At 55.2% G+C, this 19,539-nt stretch overlaps 1 protein-coding gene across 5 annotated transcripts in view; it reads left to right on the top strand.

The window, feature by feature from the left end:
- RPH3AL (rabphilin 3A like (without C2 domains)) overlaps window positions 1–19,539 on the top strand; it is a 130,048-nt gene that overhangs the window by 47,665 nt on the left and 62,844 nt on the right. For all 5 annotated transcript variants that reach the window (XM_070394728.1, XM_070394729.1, XM_070394726.1 and 2 more), the window contains 3 exons: window positions 3,945–4,054; window positions 7,841–7,984; window positions 10,644–10,773. In XM_070394728.1, the coding sequence (XP_070250829.1) occupies window positions 3,978–4,054; window positions 7,841–7,984; window positions 10,644–10,773 (351 nt within the window). In that variant the 5' untranslated portion in view covers window positions 3,945–3,977. The remainder of the gene's footprint in view (window positions 1–3,944; window positions 4,055–7,840; window positions 7,985–10,643; window positions 10,774–19,539) is intronic.

Raw genomic sequence — 19,539 nt, 5'->3', positions numbered from 1 at the left:
GGGACACCTGTTTACCAGTGTACCGGTTAATAAAGCGGATTTTTTCAGTAGCTGGAGTTACCCATATGTTGATATATGTGCGATTTGATATGTACGCTATTTTGTTGTATTGACAGCAAGCTTCAAAACTTCATATGTCAAATTTTCTGAAGGTGTTAACATCATAGATATTTTTACGCTTAAAGATGTCGAATTCCATGCCAAAAAAAGAGCATTTGTGGGAAGTTTTAACTCATTACTTTATTTTGAAGAAAAGTGCTGCTGAATACCTTGGGAAGCTTATGATGAACATGCTCCATCTCAAGATACTTTTGAACACTGGTTTAAACGCTTTAAAAGTGATGATTTTGATGTGAAAGACAAAGAATGTCCAGGTCAACCAAAAAAGTTTGAAGACCAACAATTGCAAGCATTATTGGGTGAAGATGCGTGTCAAACTCAAAAACAACTTGCAGAAAGATTAAATGTTGCTCAGAAAACAATTTCCGATCGTTTACAAGCAATGGGAAAGATTTTAAAGGAAGGAAAATGGGTGCCACATCAACTGAACGAAAGGCAAATGGAAAACCAAAAAGTCATCAGTAAAATGTTGCTTCAACGGCCCGAAAGAAAGTCTTTTTTGCATCGAATTGTGACTGGCGATCAAAGTGGATTTATTTTGAGAACCCCAAACGCACAAAGTCATGGGTTGATCCAGGTCAACCATCAACATCGACTGCAAGGCCAGATCACTTCGGAAAGAAGACAATGCCCTGCGTTTGGTGGAATCAGGAAGGTGTGGTGTATTATGAGCTTCTAAAACCAGGTGAAACCGTTAATACTGTTCGCTACCGACAACAGATCATCAATTTGTACCACGCTTTGATCGTGAAACGACCAGAATGTGCCAGAAGACACGGCAAAGTAATTTTGCTTCATGATAGCGCACCATCACACACTTCAAAACCTGTTAAAGACACGTTAAAAGATCTCGCCTGGGAAGTGTTAACCCACCCGCCGTATTCACCAGACCTTGCTACTTCAGATGACCACTTGTTCCGATCGATGGCACTTTCTGAGCAGCACTTCAAAACGTACGAAGAAGTGGAAAATTGGGTCTCTGAATGGATTGCCTCAAAACAAGGAAAGTTCTATTGGGACAGTATCCACAAATTACCTGAAAGATGGGGGAAATGTGGTAGCTAGCAATGGACATTACTTTGAATAAAGCACTTTTGATGTTTCTCTTGAAATTATCGTGTTTTCGCCGAAACCGGTTTGGCTCGGTGGATAGAGCGTCGGCCTGCGGACTGAAGGGTCCCGGGTTCGATTCCGGTCAAGGGCATGTATCTGGGTTGCAGGCACATCCCCAGTGGGAGATGTGCAGGAGGCAGCTGATCGATGTTTCTCTCTCATCGATGTTTCTAACTCTCTATCCCTCTCCCTTCCTGTCTGTAAATAATCAATAAAATATATTTTAAAAAAAAATTATCGTGTTTTCTTTGATTACAAAATCCGCATTATTAACCGGTACACCTGGTAAAGTTGTTTGTGAGTCTCATTTTTTTACCCCACCTGTGTTTTCCCGGATTGTATGTTAGTCTCATTTGAGAGAAGATCCAGACTTTAAATCTGAGGGGGCCGTTGATGATGGTGGCATCCCAGTGTGGCCTGGCCATGGGGTCTCCACGTGTCTCTCCCCTGAGGCAGTCCACAGGGGGAAGCAGGTGCCTGAATGTGCTTACTGAGTGGGATAGAGACCCCTGCGGTCAAGGTCGTGGACTTGGTCCCTGTGTGGGCCAGTTAGCTGTAGTCCGCACGCTGCCCCCTGCTGGTCATCACAGAAATGGGTGACACTGGTCTGGAACAGCCTTTTTCAAACCATGGGCTGGGGGTCCCCAACAGATTAGGGGGTCTACAAGATCAAAATTACTTTTATAATAATAATAAGACATTTGGTCTCATTGTCTCGCAAATGTGAAGAGTTTATTGATATGGTTTCAGATGCCACATTAGGATTAATCTTTAAGAAATAACCAACTGTTGAGTTTTGGTGCCGTGTGAAAGATTAGCCACAATTACCTGGAAATGCGCCTCCCTTTCCAACCTTGGTTCGTATCTGTGAGAGTCTGGCTTTCTTTCACGCACTTGAATAAAACCACATATTGCAAAAGATTGGATGAAAAATCAGATGTGAGCACCCAGCTGGCTTTTGTTAAGCCACCCATTACATAGGTTTGTAAAAATGTAAAACAATGCTATTAGTCTCACTCAGGGTTTTTGTTTTGAGAATAGTTATTTTTTTTAAATGAACATCTAATGGGTTTTTTGTTTTTAATGAATTTTAAGTGTTTTCTCTGTTTAATATCTAATATTAAAAATATCAATAGATATAGCCCACGTCACTGGGAGTCCTCAAGAATTTTTATAAAAAATTTAATGAGATATCATTCTCATACCATTAAATTCACACTTTTCAAGGTGAATTCAGTGGTTTTCGTGTACTCCACAAAGTTGTTCAACCATCACCACTAACTCCAGAACATTTCCATCAAAAACAACCCCTGAACCCCCTAGTAGTCATTCCCCATTCCCTCCCCCCCCACCCCCCCCGCCAGTCCTGACAACTACTAATCTCTTTGTCTCTAGATTTGCGTGTTCTGAATATTTCATGTAAACAGAACCATACAATATGTAGTAGTCTTTGTGTCTGGCTTCTTTGACTTAGATTAATGTTTTCAAGGTTTATCCATGTTATGGCCAAATAGTATTCCATTGTATGATAAGCCACACTTTATTATTTATCAATTGATGGACCTTTGAATTGTTGCCACTCTTTGGCTATTATGCATAATGCTGCCGTGAACATTCACGCACAAGGTTTTGTGTGGATGTATTTTTCAGTTCTCCTGGGCATATCCCTAGAAGTAGTTTCTGGGTCAGATGGTTTAACATTTGAGCAACTGCCAAGACTAATTTCCAACCTCAGTGATTTTTCAGAGTGTAAAGAAAGAAGTCCTGTGACTCTGGCTGGTTTGGCTCAGTGGATAGAGCCTGGGCCTGCGGACTGAAGGGTCCCGGGTTCAATCCCGGTCAAGGGCACGTACCTCGGTTGCAGGCTTGGTCCCTGGCCCTGGTTGGGGCACATGCAGGATCTCTCTCCCATCACATCAGTGTTTAAAAAAAGAAAGAAGTCCTGTGTTTGAGAGCCACTGGGCTGGGTGGGATTGGACCAGGGGAGTGTGGACAGCTCAGCACAGCCCTGGTCTTTGCCCTGGGGTTGATTCCCTCAAAACCGGCTCTCTCTTCTGTGCTCCTTTCCCCTCCAACACATACCCTGGGTGGCAAAGAGAGAGCCGGTAGGCCAGGCTGCAGAAGGTAAGCCGCCAGGGAGTTCTGGAGCAGCGTCATGTCTCTGCAGATTTCAAGGGCGCCCTCTACGCCCCGTCCCCTGCAGCTGTGCTGGGTGGCAGCCTGGCGCAGCCGCCTCTCTCTGCCTCCTTCCTGCTCTGGCACCGGGATCGCTGGCTGTGCCGAATCTCGTGGGGAGCAGCGTCTGTGAGGCCTTGTTAGCAGAGCTGAGGAAGGCAGCTGGCTCAGCCACCCATGTGCCTGGGCCGCTGCTCCGGACCCCTCCCCCAAGAGGGGCTGTCTAGCCATAGCCCCCACCCCTGCCCAGGCCCCTCCTGCGAGGTGATGTGCTAAGCACGGCAGGCGCTGTACTCGGAGGGCACAGCCTCCTCCCCCCACTCCCCACCCCCCACCAGGGGTTTGCCAGCCTTTGAAAGAGGAGTTTGGAGGGAACAGAGTTTGGCTGGAGAAGTGATTCTGATGGTGAGCCTCCAGGCGTCCGGGGCAATGTACGGGGAGAGGTTGGCAGTGCCCGTGTGCGGAGCCTGCGGGACCTGCCTGCCACCTGCACCCCAGCCAGTGACGCGCTCTCTCTTTGTCCTCTTCTCCCCCAGATGTGACGCCCACGCTGGCTGGGGGCTCCGAGCATGGCCGACACCATCTTCGGCAGCGGCAGCCACCAGTGGGTCTGCCCCAATGACCGGCAGCTCGCCCTGCGAGCCAAGTGAGTACCTCCGAGGCCAGGGCGGGCCTTCCCTTCCTTCGCCGTCGCGGTTCCCTCCTTCCTTTGGCAACATTCAGTCCCAGGGACCCAGAGAGAGAGGTTTGGAGACAAGCGCCTCTCGCATAGACACCAGGCTCCACGCCCTGAGCTGGGCCCTGAACGGCCGTTCACGCATGTAACCGCCAGGCGGAATTTCTCTCCATTTCGCAGGCGCGGAGAGAGCCGGGGGACCCCTGCCAGGGCCAGGGCCCCACTGGGACCCTCCTGACGCCCGCACCCGTGTTCTTTGTCACCACAGGCTGCCGGGAGCCAGGCCACTCCCTCCCCTTCTCTGTGAAAAGCATACATCCACCTGCCACTGCGTTTTCAGCCCCTGAGCCCCTGGAGACGGGGCTGAAGGGCCCATTGGTAATTGAGTGCCTGGCATTGACAGAGGGACAGAGTGAACGAGGAGCCGAAACACACACACAGCCAGTGGGCGCCCGGGGCTGCTCCACGCTCCTGGCCCCTCCTGGCCCGTCACGGTCCCTGCAGGTCCGGCTTGTCCCCTCGGGTCCTGGTTTTCTGGTTGCCTCTCCTCCTGGTGACCCCTCAGCTCCGTGCTGCTCAGACGGCCTCTGCCTGCTGTTCCCCTTTGGTTCAAGGCCAGGGGCTCACAGATGCCCCTCCGCCTTCCTGTTTCCTGTCTCTCCACGGAGCTGGGGGGTCCCTGGTGTCCGATAAGCCTAAGCGTCCCCTTCATCTGTCAAACTGTGTCAATTACCAGAGCCAGCATTTCCCAAATGGGACCGAGTTCAAAAAAATTTTTTTGCAATTAGATGTGAGGAGCCTGCAGGGACCCAGAACCGCAACATCAAAGGGGAGAGAAATGAGTCTGAAATGCCCGAGAAGAGCGGAGTCCTGCCCGAGTCGCAGGAATCTTTGCACAACAGTTAATTTGTCCCTCTCACCGGGTGGCTCAGCCCCCACAGGGCAAGTACCAGGAGGAACCCAGCCCCTCTCCCTGTCTCCTGATGCCAGGCAAGCTGTGTCCTGCCTGGCGGGATACGAGGAGGAGCCGGGGAGAGCGTGCTGTGGGGCTAGGAGTGACCCCTGGCCGCCCCTCCAGCATTTCCGTCAGTTCTCCCTGACCTTGTCTTGCACTCAGCAGCAGCCAGAGCTGTTGTGGCACCTTTTAGAGGAGCAAATGCTTTTATCTTCTCCCCGGGGTGTGCCGCCGTAATGCCAGGCTCTTTGTAATGCCAAGCTCTGGTAGTGCCAGGCTCCTGGTAATGCCAGGCTTCATAAAGGAGGGTACTACAGATCCCCACACCCAGGCACTGCGCTGAGGGTCCCTCTGGGAAGCCTGGGGAAATTGCCTTTCCCCGCTCTCGCTCGGTCTGTCCTTCTGTCCTCCAGCCACCATCGGACATTTTCTGAACAGTGTGCCTGGCACTGGTTGCACAGCAGCCAGCGAGACCACCATGGTCTCTTGTCTTCAGGCACTCATGGGGGGGGGGGGGGCGTGAGCTCTGTACACACACTCACCCATGTGCTGTGACAGCGGGGGTGGGAGGGGTGCTGACTTCATCTGGGAATTGGAGAGGCTTCCCTGAGGGTGTGATACTTGTGTTGATCCTGGAGGAGGGTTAAATGTTAGATGGGAATATGGGGGAGGGGCTTCTGGAAGAAGGAACGGCTTGTGCAAAGGCCCTGGGGTAAAAGGAACATGAAGAGGAACTAACAGGAGGCCAGTGTTGAGGGGAAGGCAGAGCGTGAGTGAGACGGTGAATGGGGTAAAGGGAAGACGGGGAGGTGGGCAGGGCCTGGTCCCCCAGAGACTCGCATTCGGAGGGGAGGACGAGGGTCCCACTTGCTTCAGCATAACGTTTCAGCCTCTGATGGCACATTGTTTTGACCGCGGTCCCACTGGGAAATGCTGGCTCTGGAACTGACACAATTTGACAGATGAAGGGGACGCTTAGGCTTATCTGACACCAGGGACTCCCCCATACCCCCCCCCGCCGCCAACTCCCTGGCGCTCTGCCCAGGCCTTATGAAAGCTGAGCGTGGACACTTTACCACCTTGGAGGGGATCAAGAAAAGCCTCCTGGTGAAGATCGTGTCCAAAAGCATAGGAGTGCGCCGCGGGAAGGGGGTTAGCGAGGGGGGCACGCTCCCCAGGTGCAGGGCACAGCGTGAGCAAAGGCCTGGCGACAGCATGCAGCCCAGGGACGGGGAACCCGGAGCAGTTGTTGCTCATGCATACCATGTGAGGCCAGGGGGGCCGGGGATGGGGGCCCCCTCCGGGGACGTACTGATGGGTGCCGGGCACCCCTGGAGGTTCTTCCCGGGGGTGGAACCTGAGTGGCCTCCTTTGGCTCTGAGGAGGGGCACCTCGGGGAACACGGTGCTCAGTGGCAGCCATGCCCACAGTGGGAACGGGGCCATGCCCACAGAGGGAACGGGGCCATGCCCACAGTGGGAACGGGGCCATGCCCACAGTGGGAACGGGGCCTGACGGGACAGGGCTAGGGAGCGGGGCAGGAACTAGTGAGAACGTAAATGGTCGGGTTCAGTGGGTGAGCAGAGAGAGGTGGGGAAGGAGGTTCGGAGGAGGCCCTGGGGGAGCCTGGCAGGCCGTTGGCAGCCGCTAGATGCTAGGCGGGAGCTCCCCAGCCAGGAGGCCTGCCGACTCCTGACTTGCCTTTAGAAAGGTAGAGGCATCTAGCTGTGTCCGGCCTCTTCTCTCCTCTGAGGAATGGCGAGGCCTGCTTTGCAGGCTGACACGAGGTCCAGAGGGGGTGTCTGCAGAGCCTCGGGCTGGCCCTGGGCCCTGAGGGAGCTGGGTAGGAGCTGCGCCCGCCGGGACAGGTGGCGGTGCTGGTGCCCTCCCTGCTCTGACTAGTTCAGTTCCCCTTATTATACAGCCTCCTGACACCCACCTGCAGTCCCCCAGCAGCGTGTCCCAGCACCGATGAGCCTGGCATCACCGAATGTGCATGGAATAAATAGCTCTCGTCATTTTTAATTAAATAAATGTTTGTGCCGTTGATTGGGCGTCTGTCTCCCCAGCGTATTCGTCTTCACGGCGGAGACGTTGCCATCTTGTCCATCTCTGTTCCCAGCACCTGGCACAGAATGTCTCGGAGAAGCTGGGACCCAGGGCAGGGAGTGGGGGGGCTGGGCCGGCTGCTGCCACCCTCTCCCCACCCAGAAAAACAGAAAGGGTTTGAGTCCTTGCCCTCGGCCCTGGCCACAGCCACAGCCACAGCCACAGGAGGTGTCACTGCAGCCCAGTGGAGTGCAGACGGCTGAGCCCCTGAGCCAGGCCCAGCCGCCTCTCCTCTCATGCACCTCCATTACCCTCCTCCCCTTAAACCCTGTCTTTTCAAAATGCTGTCAATCTCCTTTTGTCCTCAAGGTTCATGCTAAACCTAATTACAGTTCATTCCTACCCCTTCCTAATTGCCATCTCACTGTCTTCTGTGATGCAGATCTAGGTTCTCTTCTTCTCTTGCTCATCGTCTATGCTCCTCCCTCAAAACCTCACACACCATGGCCGTGGCCGTGGCCGTGGCCATGACTGTGACAGTGACCGTGCCTTCTCCATTTGTACAGCAGGTGCATTCCGTGCTCCCGCCTCCCGGGGGGGCTGAGATGGTGCTGCCGTCTCTGTGAGTGGGTGGCAGAGCCGGCACGTGGAGCCTGGCAGCTCCCTGTTCCCTGAACCCCTCCCCCTGTGGCTTTGGCGGGGTGTTGGGGTCTGCACTGGGGTGGCCTCAGCCTGTGTTGTTCTCTCCCGAGGCTGCAGACAGGCTGGTCTGTGCACACCTACCAGACCGAGAAGCAGAGGAAGAGCCAGAGCCTCAGCCCGGCCGAGGTGGAGGCCATCCTGCAGGTGATCCAGAGGGCCGAGCGGCTGGACGTCCTGGAGCAGCAGAGGATCGGGTAAGGGCGCTCGGGCTGGGCCAGAGCAGACGGGGAGGAGAGCAGGGCGCTCAGTGCCAGGCCAGGGGGCGGCCAGTCTGGCGCCCTCGCCCCAGGGCTGGCTTTCCACCCTGCAGTGTACACGCGTAACCCAGCCCGTCGAAGCCTCGGTATACCCACCTGTAAGAGGGGATAGCGGCAGCTGTGTGGGCCCAGGCTGTGGGGTGAGAGGGGTGCAGTGTGGTAGGGACTGCGCAGCTCTGCACACCGAAGGGCCCGCCGTGGTCCAGCAGCGAGGAGTTTCAGTGGAGGCCGACCCTGGGTGGTCCCACCTGAGACTCCAACGGGAGACACTCCCCAGCTTGTGCTGAGCTCTTGTCCCCGCCTCGGCCTCCGGCCTCCAGAGCGGACGACCTCACAGTCCTCAACCCGCTCTGTGGGGTCTTGTCTCGCTTGTTTCATTCCAAAAGCCATTCGCAGTTCCTGGAAAATCCGAAGAGCACGCGTGGGAGAACACAGACGCAGAGCGCTGCCCCGACCTCCGTGTGCTTCTTCTGTTTCTCCTTTTCTCCTAAATGTGTGATCATTGTAAAAAGTCGGACATGGTAGACACACCCGGTTCCAGACCATGAAAGACCCTGCAAGGACCCTGCTCTCCCAGCGGCTCCGTGTGCTTGGCTCAGTCACACGGGCCTCTCACTGTCGTTGTCACAAGGAGGGTTTAGATCAGACAGACTCCTTGTCTCGCTTTCCTCCCACCCAACCTGGCTCTGGTGCTGCCCCGGGCCCTGCAGGTGCTCACAGACCCCCCAGCTGACGATCGACACCCAGGAGGGGGGTGTGCGGGGAGCAGGGGGGTGTTCCCCGTGGGCGCCTCTGCGCAGTGGGAAGCACGCGTGCCCGCTCCTCCCTCTGGGCGGCAGCCTGTGCCTCCCTGGGCGGCTCCCATGCTCTGGCCCCTCTGCGAGCACCGGGTTTGCCAGGGGCACAGAATGGCCCAGAAGGCAGTGCCTCGGGTTCATCGTCTCAGAAGGAGGAGGCTGGTGCATCCCGTGCGTTTCGTGAGTGAGGAGACAGGAGGTCGTACTGACGGGGTCCCCGAGAACAAGCGGGTCAGGCCAGGGCAGGTGCTCCAGAGGCCCTGCAGGTCCTGGTAAGGAACCGTGACCCCGTGGAGGTCGGGAGTGCTGGCTAGAGGGCAAGGGGGGAGGCCGCCTCCTGCCCAGTCTGCTCTCCCTCAGCTCCAGGCAGAGTCTGGGAGCAGATCGAGTTGCCAGGGGAGTGGGGTCTGGGTGGGGATAAGAGCTGTGTGACCCTGGCAAGTGACTCCACATCTCTGAACCTCAGTCTTCTCATCTTTAAAATGGGAAGAAATAGCATCTTCCTCACGGCGGGGTGGGGAGGGGGTGACGATAAGAGGAGATAGTGTAGCCATACTCTGTTCTTCATTCACTCAAGAACTCTCACTGGGTGTCCACTGGGCACTGGCGACCTGCTGCCAGCACAGCAGCAGTGGCTGTCCGCTTCACAGAGGTCGCAGCACTGCTTATTGGTTGTCATGAAACGGGGGTCACAGTGGGCTGGGGGGCTGGAGGGACCCCAAGGAGGGCACCCACCCCAGGCTCAGTGGGGTTCAGGGACAGCTCCCGGCACTCAGCATCAGAGGTCAGAGACGGGCTCTCTCTCTCTCTCTCTCTCTCTCTCTCTCTCTCTCTCTCTCTCTCTCTCTCCCCCTCTCCCTCTGCTTCATCCGCCCCGTCACTCAAACCAAAGGCCTCTGTGCCTTCCTGGGCCTCTCTTTCCTCCCCTCACTCCCAGGCCATCGAGGCTGCCTCTGAAACACAGCCCATCCCAGGCTCCACCCCCTTCCCTGGACTCCCACCACCTGCTGCTGGCTTCTCACCCCCCACCCCCACCCCCCTGTAATCCTGAGTGAGCTTTTAAAAATGTCACTCGGATCAAATCACTCCTCTGCTTAAAACTCCTCAGTAGCTTCCCATTGATCTGAGAGAATAATCCAAGCTCCGTTTTGTGGCCGACAGAACCATGTAATCCGCCCTCCTCACCCCTCCCGCCTGCCTTCATCCCAGGCCCCCTGCCGTGTGCTGGGAGCACAGCCACCCTGGCCTTCTGATCATGCTGGTGTGCGGGCCCTTCCTCACGAGGAACGTTCCAGGCTTCCCTCTGCCTCGGGCTTTCCCTCCCCAGCTCTGCTCATGGTTCGGTCCTTGTCATCCTTCAGCTCTCAGCTCGGATGTCCTCAGAGAGGCCTCCCCGGGTCACGTCTAACATGCCCCTGGCCCTCGGAGCCTCCCTCCCGCCCACTCACTTTATTTCATGGCGCTTTCCCCTCGGAAGGCAGTTTGCTTGTTTCCTTGTGCCTGGACTTTCTCCCTTTATTGAGCATAAGTTCTGTGAGAGCAGGGGCCATGTCTGCCTCTGGCTTGTTTGCTACCATATTCCCAGCATCCAGCACCTCACAGATGCTCAATCAGTATTGGCGAGTAAGTGAATGATTAGGGGTTCTAGCCAGGGAAAGAGGCGAGGCAGGGAACAGTGCCCCAGGCGAGGGAACAGCACTGGAGGCTTGTGTAGGGTGGGGCCCGTGGCAGCCATGTCCGGGCAGTGGTTGGGATGGAGACAGGAAGTCCCTCCCATCGGACTGTGTCCTGTGCTGCAGGCGGCTGGTGGAGCGGCTGGACACCATGAGGCGCAACGTGATGGGGAACGGCTTGTCCCAGTGTCTGCTCTGTGGAGAGGTGCTGGGCTACCTGGGCAGCTCGTCCGTGTTCTGCAAAGACTGCCGGAAGGTAAGGCCCTGCTCTGGCCCTGCCACTCTGGCTGCCCAGCCTGGACCAGTTCTAGTGCTGGCCCAGCTCTGTGGCTTTGCATCCTGGCTCCCAGGAGTGCGCGCATGTGTGTGTGTGTGTGTGTGTGTGTGCGTGCACGTGCATGCATGTGTGTGTGTGTGTGTGTGTGTGCACATGTGTAAGCACATGGTACCCTATGCTTCCTGGTGGGAAGGATTGGAGCCTGAAGGTCAGATGGCCTGGCTTCTGGGACCAGCCCTGGGGAGTGGACCTCTGGGCCTCAGAGGCCCAGGTAAGAATGAGGCTCTCCCACTAGCCGCATGACCTTAGAACACTTGTTTAATCGTGTGTTTTATCATCGTCCTGATCTGTAAAATGGGGACTATCACACTACGTGCCTTCTAGAGTTATGCGGGTTAAATATTATATGGAGAACTCTTAAAGCCTTGTATGGCACAGTAAGTCCTCAATAAACGTTATTGGTTTTTACTAAGTAAATACAACTCTCCTCCGAGCCAAATCGTATGCTAGGATTGCACTTCCCATGCTATCGGTCTGCTTTTTCAGCCTGCTGTGGGCTAATTCTGGGTTAGGGGAATCCAAAAGGACACGTGTCCATAACAATCACTTCCCTCAGGTCCTGATGGTCAAAGTGGGAAGACAGTATTCTCTGGAGTGATGCTGACCATAGTGGGGACCAAGGTTTCCAGGACTAAGAGCAATCGGGAGGGCTGCCTGGAGGCGCTGGCTCCTGAAGCCTTCTGAGAGGCGGAGAGTAGAGTGAAGGGCATTCCGGGCACGGGAGAGCAGCACAGCAAAGACGTGCAGCTGGAAACGGGCTGTGAGGACGCAGGCCCGAGGGCAGGGAGAAGTGGACTGAAAGAAGAAAAAAACACAGGACATGACATCAGATTTGACTTAGGAGCGTGTGGAACTTAGAGGAGGGACCGAAGCAAGATCATGGGGACTTGAAGACGTGGGGCAGAGCTGAGACCTTTGTGCAGCGGTTCTCAACCTGTGGGTCGCGACCCCTTTGGCGGTCAAACGACCCTTTCACGGGGGTCGCCTAAGACCATCCTACATATCAGATATTTACATTACGATTCATAACAGTGGCAACATTACAGTTATGAAGTAGCAACGGAAATAATTTTATGGTTGGGTCACAACATGAGGAACTGTATTTAAAGGGCCAGAAGGTTGAGAACCACTGCCTTTGTGGGAGATGGGCCTTGTGAGAAGGAAGAGCTCTCTGAGGGCCAAGCTGCATTTGAGCAGAGTGGGCAGGTCCACAGGGCCCCAGGGCCCCTGGGAGATGATCAAAGATATCACCCAGGCACCCTGCCACCACCGGCCAGGCCTGGATCACTTAGAGAACCAGGAGAGCCCCCAGCCAAGCGTTAGCCCCTGTAGGGACACTGGTGTCTGGGAGGGGAGGACCGTGTCATCCATTCTCTCAGCCAACAAATACGTCCTGGACTCCTCCTGGTGCCGGCACAGGGATGCGGTGTGGAGACACAGACCCTGCCCTCTGGGACTGTGGGTAATTCATTACAGATGTGACTGGGTTACAGAGGCAGCCCTGGGGGCCTGAGAGCTGTAACAGGCCACTGGCCTAGCGGGGGGCATCCGGGTTCCTCCACTCTGGGTTCGCCAGTGACTGGGGCGCTTCTGTTTATTTCCATCTCCACTTCCTACCTCCTCACCTTTTGCAACGGCGGGCAGGTGTGTCCCGGAGGCGTGTGGCCATGGGCAGGCTGCTGGGGCGATCGGAAGTGGGGAGTATCCAGATCCAGGCCTGGGGGCAGGTCTGCGGGGGCTCCTGGCCACACGGAGGCGTCTCCTGCAGGGGCCCTGGCGGGTTTCAGCAGCCACAAGCTAACCAGTGTGCGGGTGGAACCCTTGAGGCGGGCACTTGTGGCAGCCGCCCCTCAGTAATTGGGCCCGCACGCCCAGGCTGCCCGCCCTCATTAGGGGAGGGCTGTGGTGGGAAGGGACAGGGGCCGCTGGTTAATTAGAGAGGCCTGGCACTCCTAATTGCTCAGGATCTGAGTCAGCCAGCTTGCGGTTTAATTGGAGTCGGGTTTCACCAGCGATGGGAGGCGGGGCCGGGCTGCAGGAAAGCCCGCCCAGGCCCTGGATGGCGCTATCACCGTGCAAGGGAAGCAATGGGATTTTTTTTCTGGCTTCAGACAAAGTGTGTCTCATGGGGAGGGTGCCGCGGAGGCTGCCCAGGACGCGGTGGTCTCAGCGACGTGTGCCGAGTCCCCGTGAGAGAGGACGAGGCAGCATCGCACTCTGCTCTAAGCTGGTCCGAAAGAAGTCCCGCTGCGTGAGGGGTGGGCGTCCCTGCTCAGGATGGGGAGGTGCTGGAGGGAAGGCCCAGCCAGGACCTGACCCGGCCCCACAGCCTGCTCGAGGCTCTGGGGAGGTATGGGTGGGGGCTCAGCCGAGACCCCCAGCAGGAGGAAAGCTGGCGGTAACCTGAGGGCCACTAATCCCATCAAGGGGCCCCACCCATTCAGTGCATTGCCCTACAGAACAGAAGCGGGGGTGGGGGCGGGATCTGTGTTTAACAAGATCCAGGGGATTCCGATTCTCTTTAGGTTTGAAAACGCCTGCTCTGAGGTCCCGGCACCAGGCCTGGCTCAGGGGGTGGTGAAGGACCTGGAGTGGCCGGCCTTCCCTCTGCTTCCCTGTCTCCCCTCGCCCTCCCCACACCCGCCACGCACCACACAACCCCACTCCCCTCACACTGCACCCCACCTTCACATACCACACCACACCTCCCACACCCCCACACACACCCCCCACTCCTCTCACACTGCACCCCACCTTCACATACCACACCACACCTCCCACACCCAACCCACACACACACTCCCAACACACAACCCCCACTCCCCTCACACTGCACCCCACCTTCACATACCACACCACACCTCCCACACACAACCCACATCCCCCACTCGCACGCCCCCACCCCTAGGGCAGAGTGTCCTGCGCCCTCCCTCGGGCCATGCTGGCCTTGCCAAGCGTGAGCACCCAGGCCATGGTGTCACCGTGTGTGTCCTTTAGAGTCTACCAAGCACTTTCACCAACGTCATCCCGTTTGCTCCTCAGCACAGAGCTGTCGGAACTGGGATTGAGGCTGTTTCCCAGTCACAGGCGGGAAACGGGCTTGGTGGGCACCGTGTGGCCTCCTGGGTCACCTGGCTGGGCAGTGGGGCGCGGGGTCCCCCAGGGGCGCTTGCTGTGCTGCCCCTCCGTTCCTCACCTGGTGTGCTTTTCCTTCCTGGGAAAAGTGGGGATACCTTCCTAAAGAACACAGAGAGCTCAGCCGGCATGGCTCAGTGGTTGAGCGTCTACCTATGAACAGGGAGGTCACGGTTCGGTTCTCGGTCAGGGCACATGCCCGGGTTGCAGGCTCAGTCCCCAGTAGGGGATGTGCAGAAGGCGGCCGATCAATGATTCTCTCTCATCATTGATGTTTCCATCTCTGTCTCCCTCTTCCTTCCTCTCTGAGATCAATAAAAACATGTTTAAAAAAATAAAGAACAGCCGAAACCGGTTTGGCTCAGTGGATAGAGCGTCGGCCTGCGGACTGAAAGGTCCCAGGTTCGATTCCAGTCAAGGGCATGTACCTGGGTTGCGGGCACATCCCCCCGTAGGAGATGTGCAGGAGGCAGCTGATCGATGTTTCTCTCCTATCGATGTTTCTAACTATCTATCTCTCTCCCTTCCTCTCTGTAAAAAATCAATAAAATATATTTTAAAAAAAATTAAAAAAAAAAAAATAAAGAACACAGGAGGCGAAATATCTTACTCAATGAAATATTGAAAATTTTTCTCCTAAAACTGGGAATAAGACAAGTTCTTTGTATCTTTATTGCCACTTCTACCCAGTGTTGTACTGGAGGCCCAGCCAGTGCAGTCAGGCAAGAAAAAGAAATGAATGGCATAAGGATCAGAAAAGAAGAGCTAAACTGTCCTTATGTGTGTCTCCGTGGTTAGAGGGCTGGCCCGTGCACAGAAGGGTCTCGGATTTGATTCCAGGTCAAGGGCATGGTACCTGGGTTACAGGTTTGATCCCCAACCCCAGTTGGGGCCATGTGGGAGGCAACCAATCGATGCATCTCTCACATCAATGTGTCTCTCCCCCTCCTTCACTCTCTCTAATAATCAATGGGGAAAATGCCCTCGAGTGAGGATTAACAAAAACAAATAACTATCATTACTCACGAATAACATGATTATATAACTAGAAAATCTGAAAGAACCTAAATGCGAATGGCTAGCATTAGTAGGTGCCTTTAGCAAGGCTGTTGTATACAACTTCAGTGTACAAGAAAATCGGTATTTCTATACACCTAAGACAAAAACGAGAGACAATAAGGCCAATTTATGACAGAGGGAACATTGGCATGAGGTGGGTACAGATGGTCTTTTGGATAAATAACTCGAGGTCATTGGATATCCGTAGGGAACAAATGTATCCTGACCTTTACCTCACACCACATACCACATCGATTCTGCACTGATTTCAGATTTAAATGGGAAAAGTACAATGGTAAGAGACAGAGAGAGAGACAGAGAGAAACGAACACAGGAGAAGTCCCTTTAAGGGCCAAGGCGTGGGTGATGGGCGATGCCTTTGAGGCCCCCAGGAGCACCCAGACGGCCCTGTCAGAGGCCGCCCTTCCCCCACGCCCTGTCCAGTGCTGGCCGTGGTGGGCTGGCTGCCCTCCCCACCACTGGGGGTAAAGATGTCTTTCCCTGGACTTTCAGAAGCAGCCTGATGTTCTCAGGATGTTCCCCCTCCAACAGCTAAACACTGGGCTGGCTGGGCCCACCTCAGGGGTCCAGGGCCTGGGCGGTGGGAGCGTGGGCAGCCCTTTGGGGAGACTTTTCCTTCCTTCGGAGCCAACTCAGCTCCCTAGGCCCATCCTTGCAAATGAAATTTAACTTCATGAAGGGCTTGTCTCTGCAGAATTTTTTCATTCATTTCATGCTGCAGCGTTTTGTCGGGTACTGACGATATGCCAGGCCCTGCAGGTACTGTGATGAACAAGGTAGGAGGCGGCCTCGCCCTCGTCGTCATAAGAGCCAGTACTTCTCTTACTTACTCTGCTAGATGCTGCTCTAAGGGCCCGTCACATGTTAACGCCTTCAGTCCTCCTAGCAAGCCTATGGGGTTGGCACTGTTATCATCCCCCTTTACAGATGTGTAAACTGAGGCACAGAGTGGTTAAGAATCTCGCCCAAGGTGACTCAGCTAGTTAGTTGTGGAGCTAGTATTTGAACCCAAGCAGTCTGGTTCTGAGCATTTATATATGTATGTGTATATATATATATATATATATATATATATATATTTTTTTTTTTTTTTTTTTTTTTTTTTTTTTTTTACTACAGAGAGGAAGGGAGAGAGATAGAGAGTTAGAAACATCGATGAGAGAGAAACATCGATCAGCTGCCTCCTGCACATCTCCCACTGGGGATGTGCCCGCAACCCACGTACATGCCCTTGACCAGAATCGAACCCGGGACCCTTCAGTCCGCAGGCCGACGCTCTATCCACTGAGCCAAACCGGTTTCGGCTGGTTCTGAGCATTTTTATGAATAACTGCTCTGCTGCATCAACCCCATGGCGTTATAAGCTAAGAAAAGGCAATATGGACAAGAGCAAATAAATACAGTCATTCCAGAAAGTGGCAAAAACACACAAAGGAGGAAGGGAGGGAGGGAGGGCGGGCACTGGAAGAGCCAGTGGGGAGGGCGTGGGGGGCAGTTATTTTTTTTTGCATGTACAGCGAGGGCCTCAGATGAGGAGGTGACATTTGAGCTGAGACCATAACAAGAAAAAGTCAGATCTGGCAGAAAGGGTCCTGAGAAGAGGGAGCAGCGTGGACAAGGTGCGGAGTTGGGAAGAATGGGGTGTGAGTGAGAACAGAAAGAGCGCCAGGGTGGCCCGGGGACGGGGAGGCCCCACAAGTGACCCTTCAAAGCTTTGAGGCCTGGCCCTTGCGGAGTCTGTGGGTTGGGGGCTGCCCCCGCCCCCCACCCTGCTCCCTGGATTCACTTGAGTCCCTGAACTAGGAGGAGGCCATTTTAAAAATTATTTTTAACTTGTGGTAAATATACATAACATACAATTTGCTTTTTGAATCACTTTTAAGTGTACATACAGTTTAGGGGCATGACGTACGTCCATGTTGCGCTATCATCACCACCATCACCTCCAGAACTAGCTCATGTTGCAAAACCGAAACTCTGTCCCCAGTAAATATTAACTCCCCATCCCCACCCTCCCCAGCCCCTGGCATCCACCCTCCTACTTTCTGTTGCTATGTATTTGCCGACCTTAGGGACCTCATATAAAACGGAGTCCTGCAGTACTTGTCTTCCTGTGACTGGCTTGTTTCACTTAACGTATTGTCGTCAAGGCCCACCCAGGTGGTAGCAGGTGCCAGAAGGCCCCTCTTTCTAAGGCTAATATTCCATTGTATGTAGATGTCGCATGGTGCTGACCCGCTCCTCCGTCAGTGGACTCTGGGTTTGCTTCTGCCTCTCAGCTGTTGTGAATGGTGCTCCCAGGAACGTGTGTGCAAACATCCCCTTGAGTCCCTGCTTTCGAGTCTTTGGGGCTTGTCCCCAGAAGCAGCTGCTGGAGCACATGGTTGTTCTGTTTCGCTGTTGGAGGAGTTGCCATCCTGCTTCCCGTGACGGCCGCACCGTTTTAGATTCCCACCAACAGTGCACAAGGGTTAGGAGGGTGCAGCTTGTTGCAGGGTCTCCCTCCTGAATGGGGGCGCGACGGAACCCGTCCATGTCCCCCGCTGACCCTGAGCAATAGTCGCTGCATCCGAGCCGCCTCCAGACTGGCCTCGCCGTGCCCCTGTCCTCCTCAGCCTAATTCGGATGGAGCAGACGTGCGCTTGGGCCTCATTACCAAGATGGATTTTTTTCATTCAGCTACTGATGTTTCCTAAATTCCCGGAAAAAGTCACTTAATCCGCCTGCCCTGAGGGCCTGCGCTGGCTGCTGTGTCACCCGGGCTGCTTGGCGAGATTGGACCTGGCTGCTGGGGCGGGATCGGAGGGTGGGAGCAGACACCACGCAGCCCGGTGGAACGCGGGCCTGCTCCGGACGTCTCCGTCAGGCCTGCTTCTTTCTTGCTGCTCCGGTGCCTGCGGTGGGTCTTTCTTCCCCCAGAGGAGCTTCTTTTTTGCCACTTGGAGCAGTCCAGGGGCCAGTCTGCTCACCCTGCCGTGCCACTGACCTTCAGCTCAAGGTCAAAGGCCGCTGAAGAGCTGCCAAGAGCCAGGGTGGGCTTGGGGAACCTTGAGACCCTCTGGTGGCAAATCCCAGAGCTTCCCGGACACCAGCCTTATGGCCATTCAACTAGAACCTGTGATACCAGAGAAATGTGTGGGTGGTCTTTCCCCATTGTGAGTGGGAGTGGGGTTCTTGGGGTACCACGGGAGTAAGGATTTCCAGAGGCCCCCGTGGAGGATGCGATATGGCAGAAAGCGTTATTTCCAAGGAATTGCATCCCTTCAGTAAAGCTCAAAGCAACACCAGTCTCCAGTGTTGCAGCATCAGGCTAGTTCCGGTCCATTAGTCATTGTGTGTGGGGGCCCCCATGGCTGTGGGCCGTGTGGGCGAATGTAGGGGAGCAGGAGCGTGAGAGCCCCACAAGCCAGGAGTCCATCAGGAGGAACCGAGAGCCTGAGAGCACAGGCCTTCGTTGTAGGGGTGGGGCACCTCGTTTCTGCCGAGGGCCCTGTGGACATTTACAGCACCATTCGCGGGCGATACAAAATTATCAGCTTAAAAAGTAGCCTGCTTATTGGGTCAAACATTTAATTAACTCGCCCCTAATGCCTTGGCAGGGACAGACCAAATGATTCCGTGGGCCAGATGTCCCCACCCCTGGTTTAGGGAATTAAATATTCCAAATTTTGCCCCCTTGCAGGGGCCACGCCCATTCCGGCCGATAACCTCTGTTCTCGGGTGTGACGGACAGTAAGCACCTTCCCTGTGTCACCCCAACTTTACTGGGCGTCTGTCTCCCACCTGTCCAGCCCCCTCCCCCCGCTATCTGCGGGGAGTAGCCGGGAGGCCCCCTGGGGAGTGCAAGGCTGCAGCTTCCCGGCAGAGCTGCCCACATGGCATGCCTGTAAGGTTTGGCCTTCCCTTGGCTCCTTTCTGTTAGGAATGACTAGGTCAGCGGTTCTCAACCTGTGGGTCGCGACCCCTTTGGCGGTCGAACGACCCTTTCATAGGGGTCGCCTAAGACCATCCTGCATATCAGATATTTACATGACGATTCATAACAGTAGCAACATCACAGTTATGAAGTAGCAACGAAAATAATTTTATGGTTGGGTCACAACATGAGGAACTGTATTTAAAGGGCCAGAAGGTTGAGAACCACTGAACTAGGTTAACCACAATGGTCTCCCTCCGGAGACCCTGTCCACTTAGCCTGCCTGCGTGCCACACCCTGCCCGCCAGGAGCTCCCCGCTGTGACAGAGGGTGTAGTGCAGCGGGAGGAGTGCTGTAGGAGCAGGGCATGGGGTGGCCCCAGGCAGAGGGCGCCAGAGAGCTCTGTGAGCTGGGCCTGGAGGGTGGAGACCCAGGTGCCTGGGGAGGGCAGTGCAGGAGGAGGCACACCTCTGTAGAGGCAGGGGGACAGCGGAGTGCAGGGCCTGGGGGGCGGGGGGAGGGGTGCATTTGGCATAGCAAATGGTTTGGGGATG

This window comes from Myotis yumanensis, unplaced genomic scaffold (assembly GCF_028538775.1).
Source record: "Myotis yumanensis isolate MYYU_CA2020_CCGP unplaced genomic scaffold, mMyoYum1.0.hap1 SCAF_16, whole genome shotgun sequence".
Taxonomy (NCBI): domain Eukaryota; kingdom Metazoa; phylum Chordata; class Mammalia; order Chiroptera; family Vespertilionidae; genus Myotis; species Myotis yumanensis.
The sequence above is the reverse complement of the archived record's forward strand: the minus strand, read 5'-3'. Positions and strand labels throughout refer to the sequence as shown.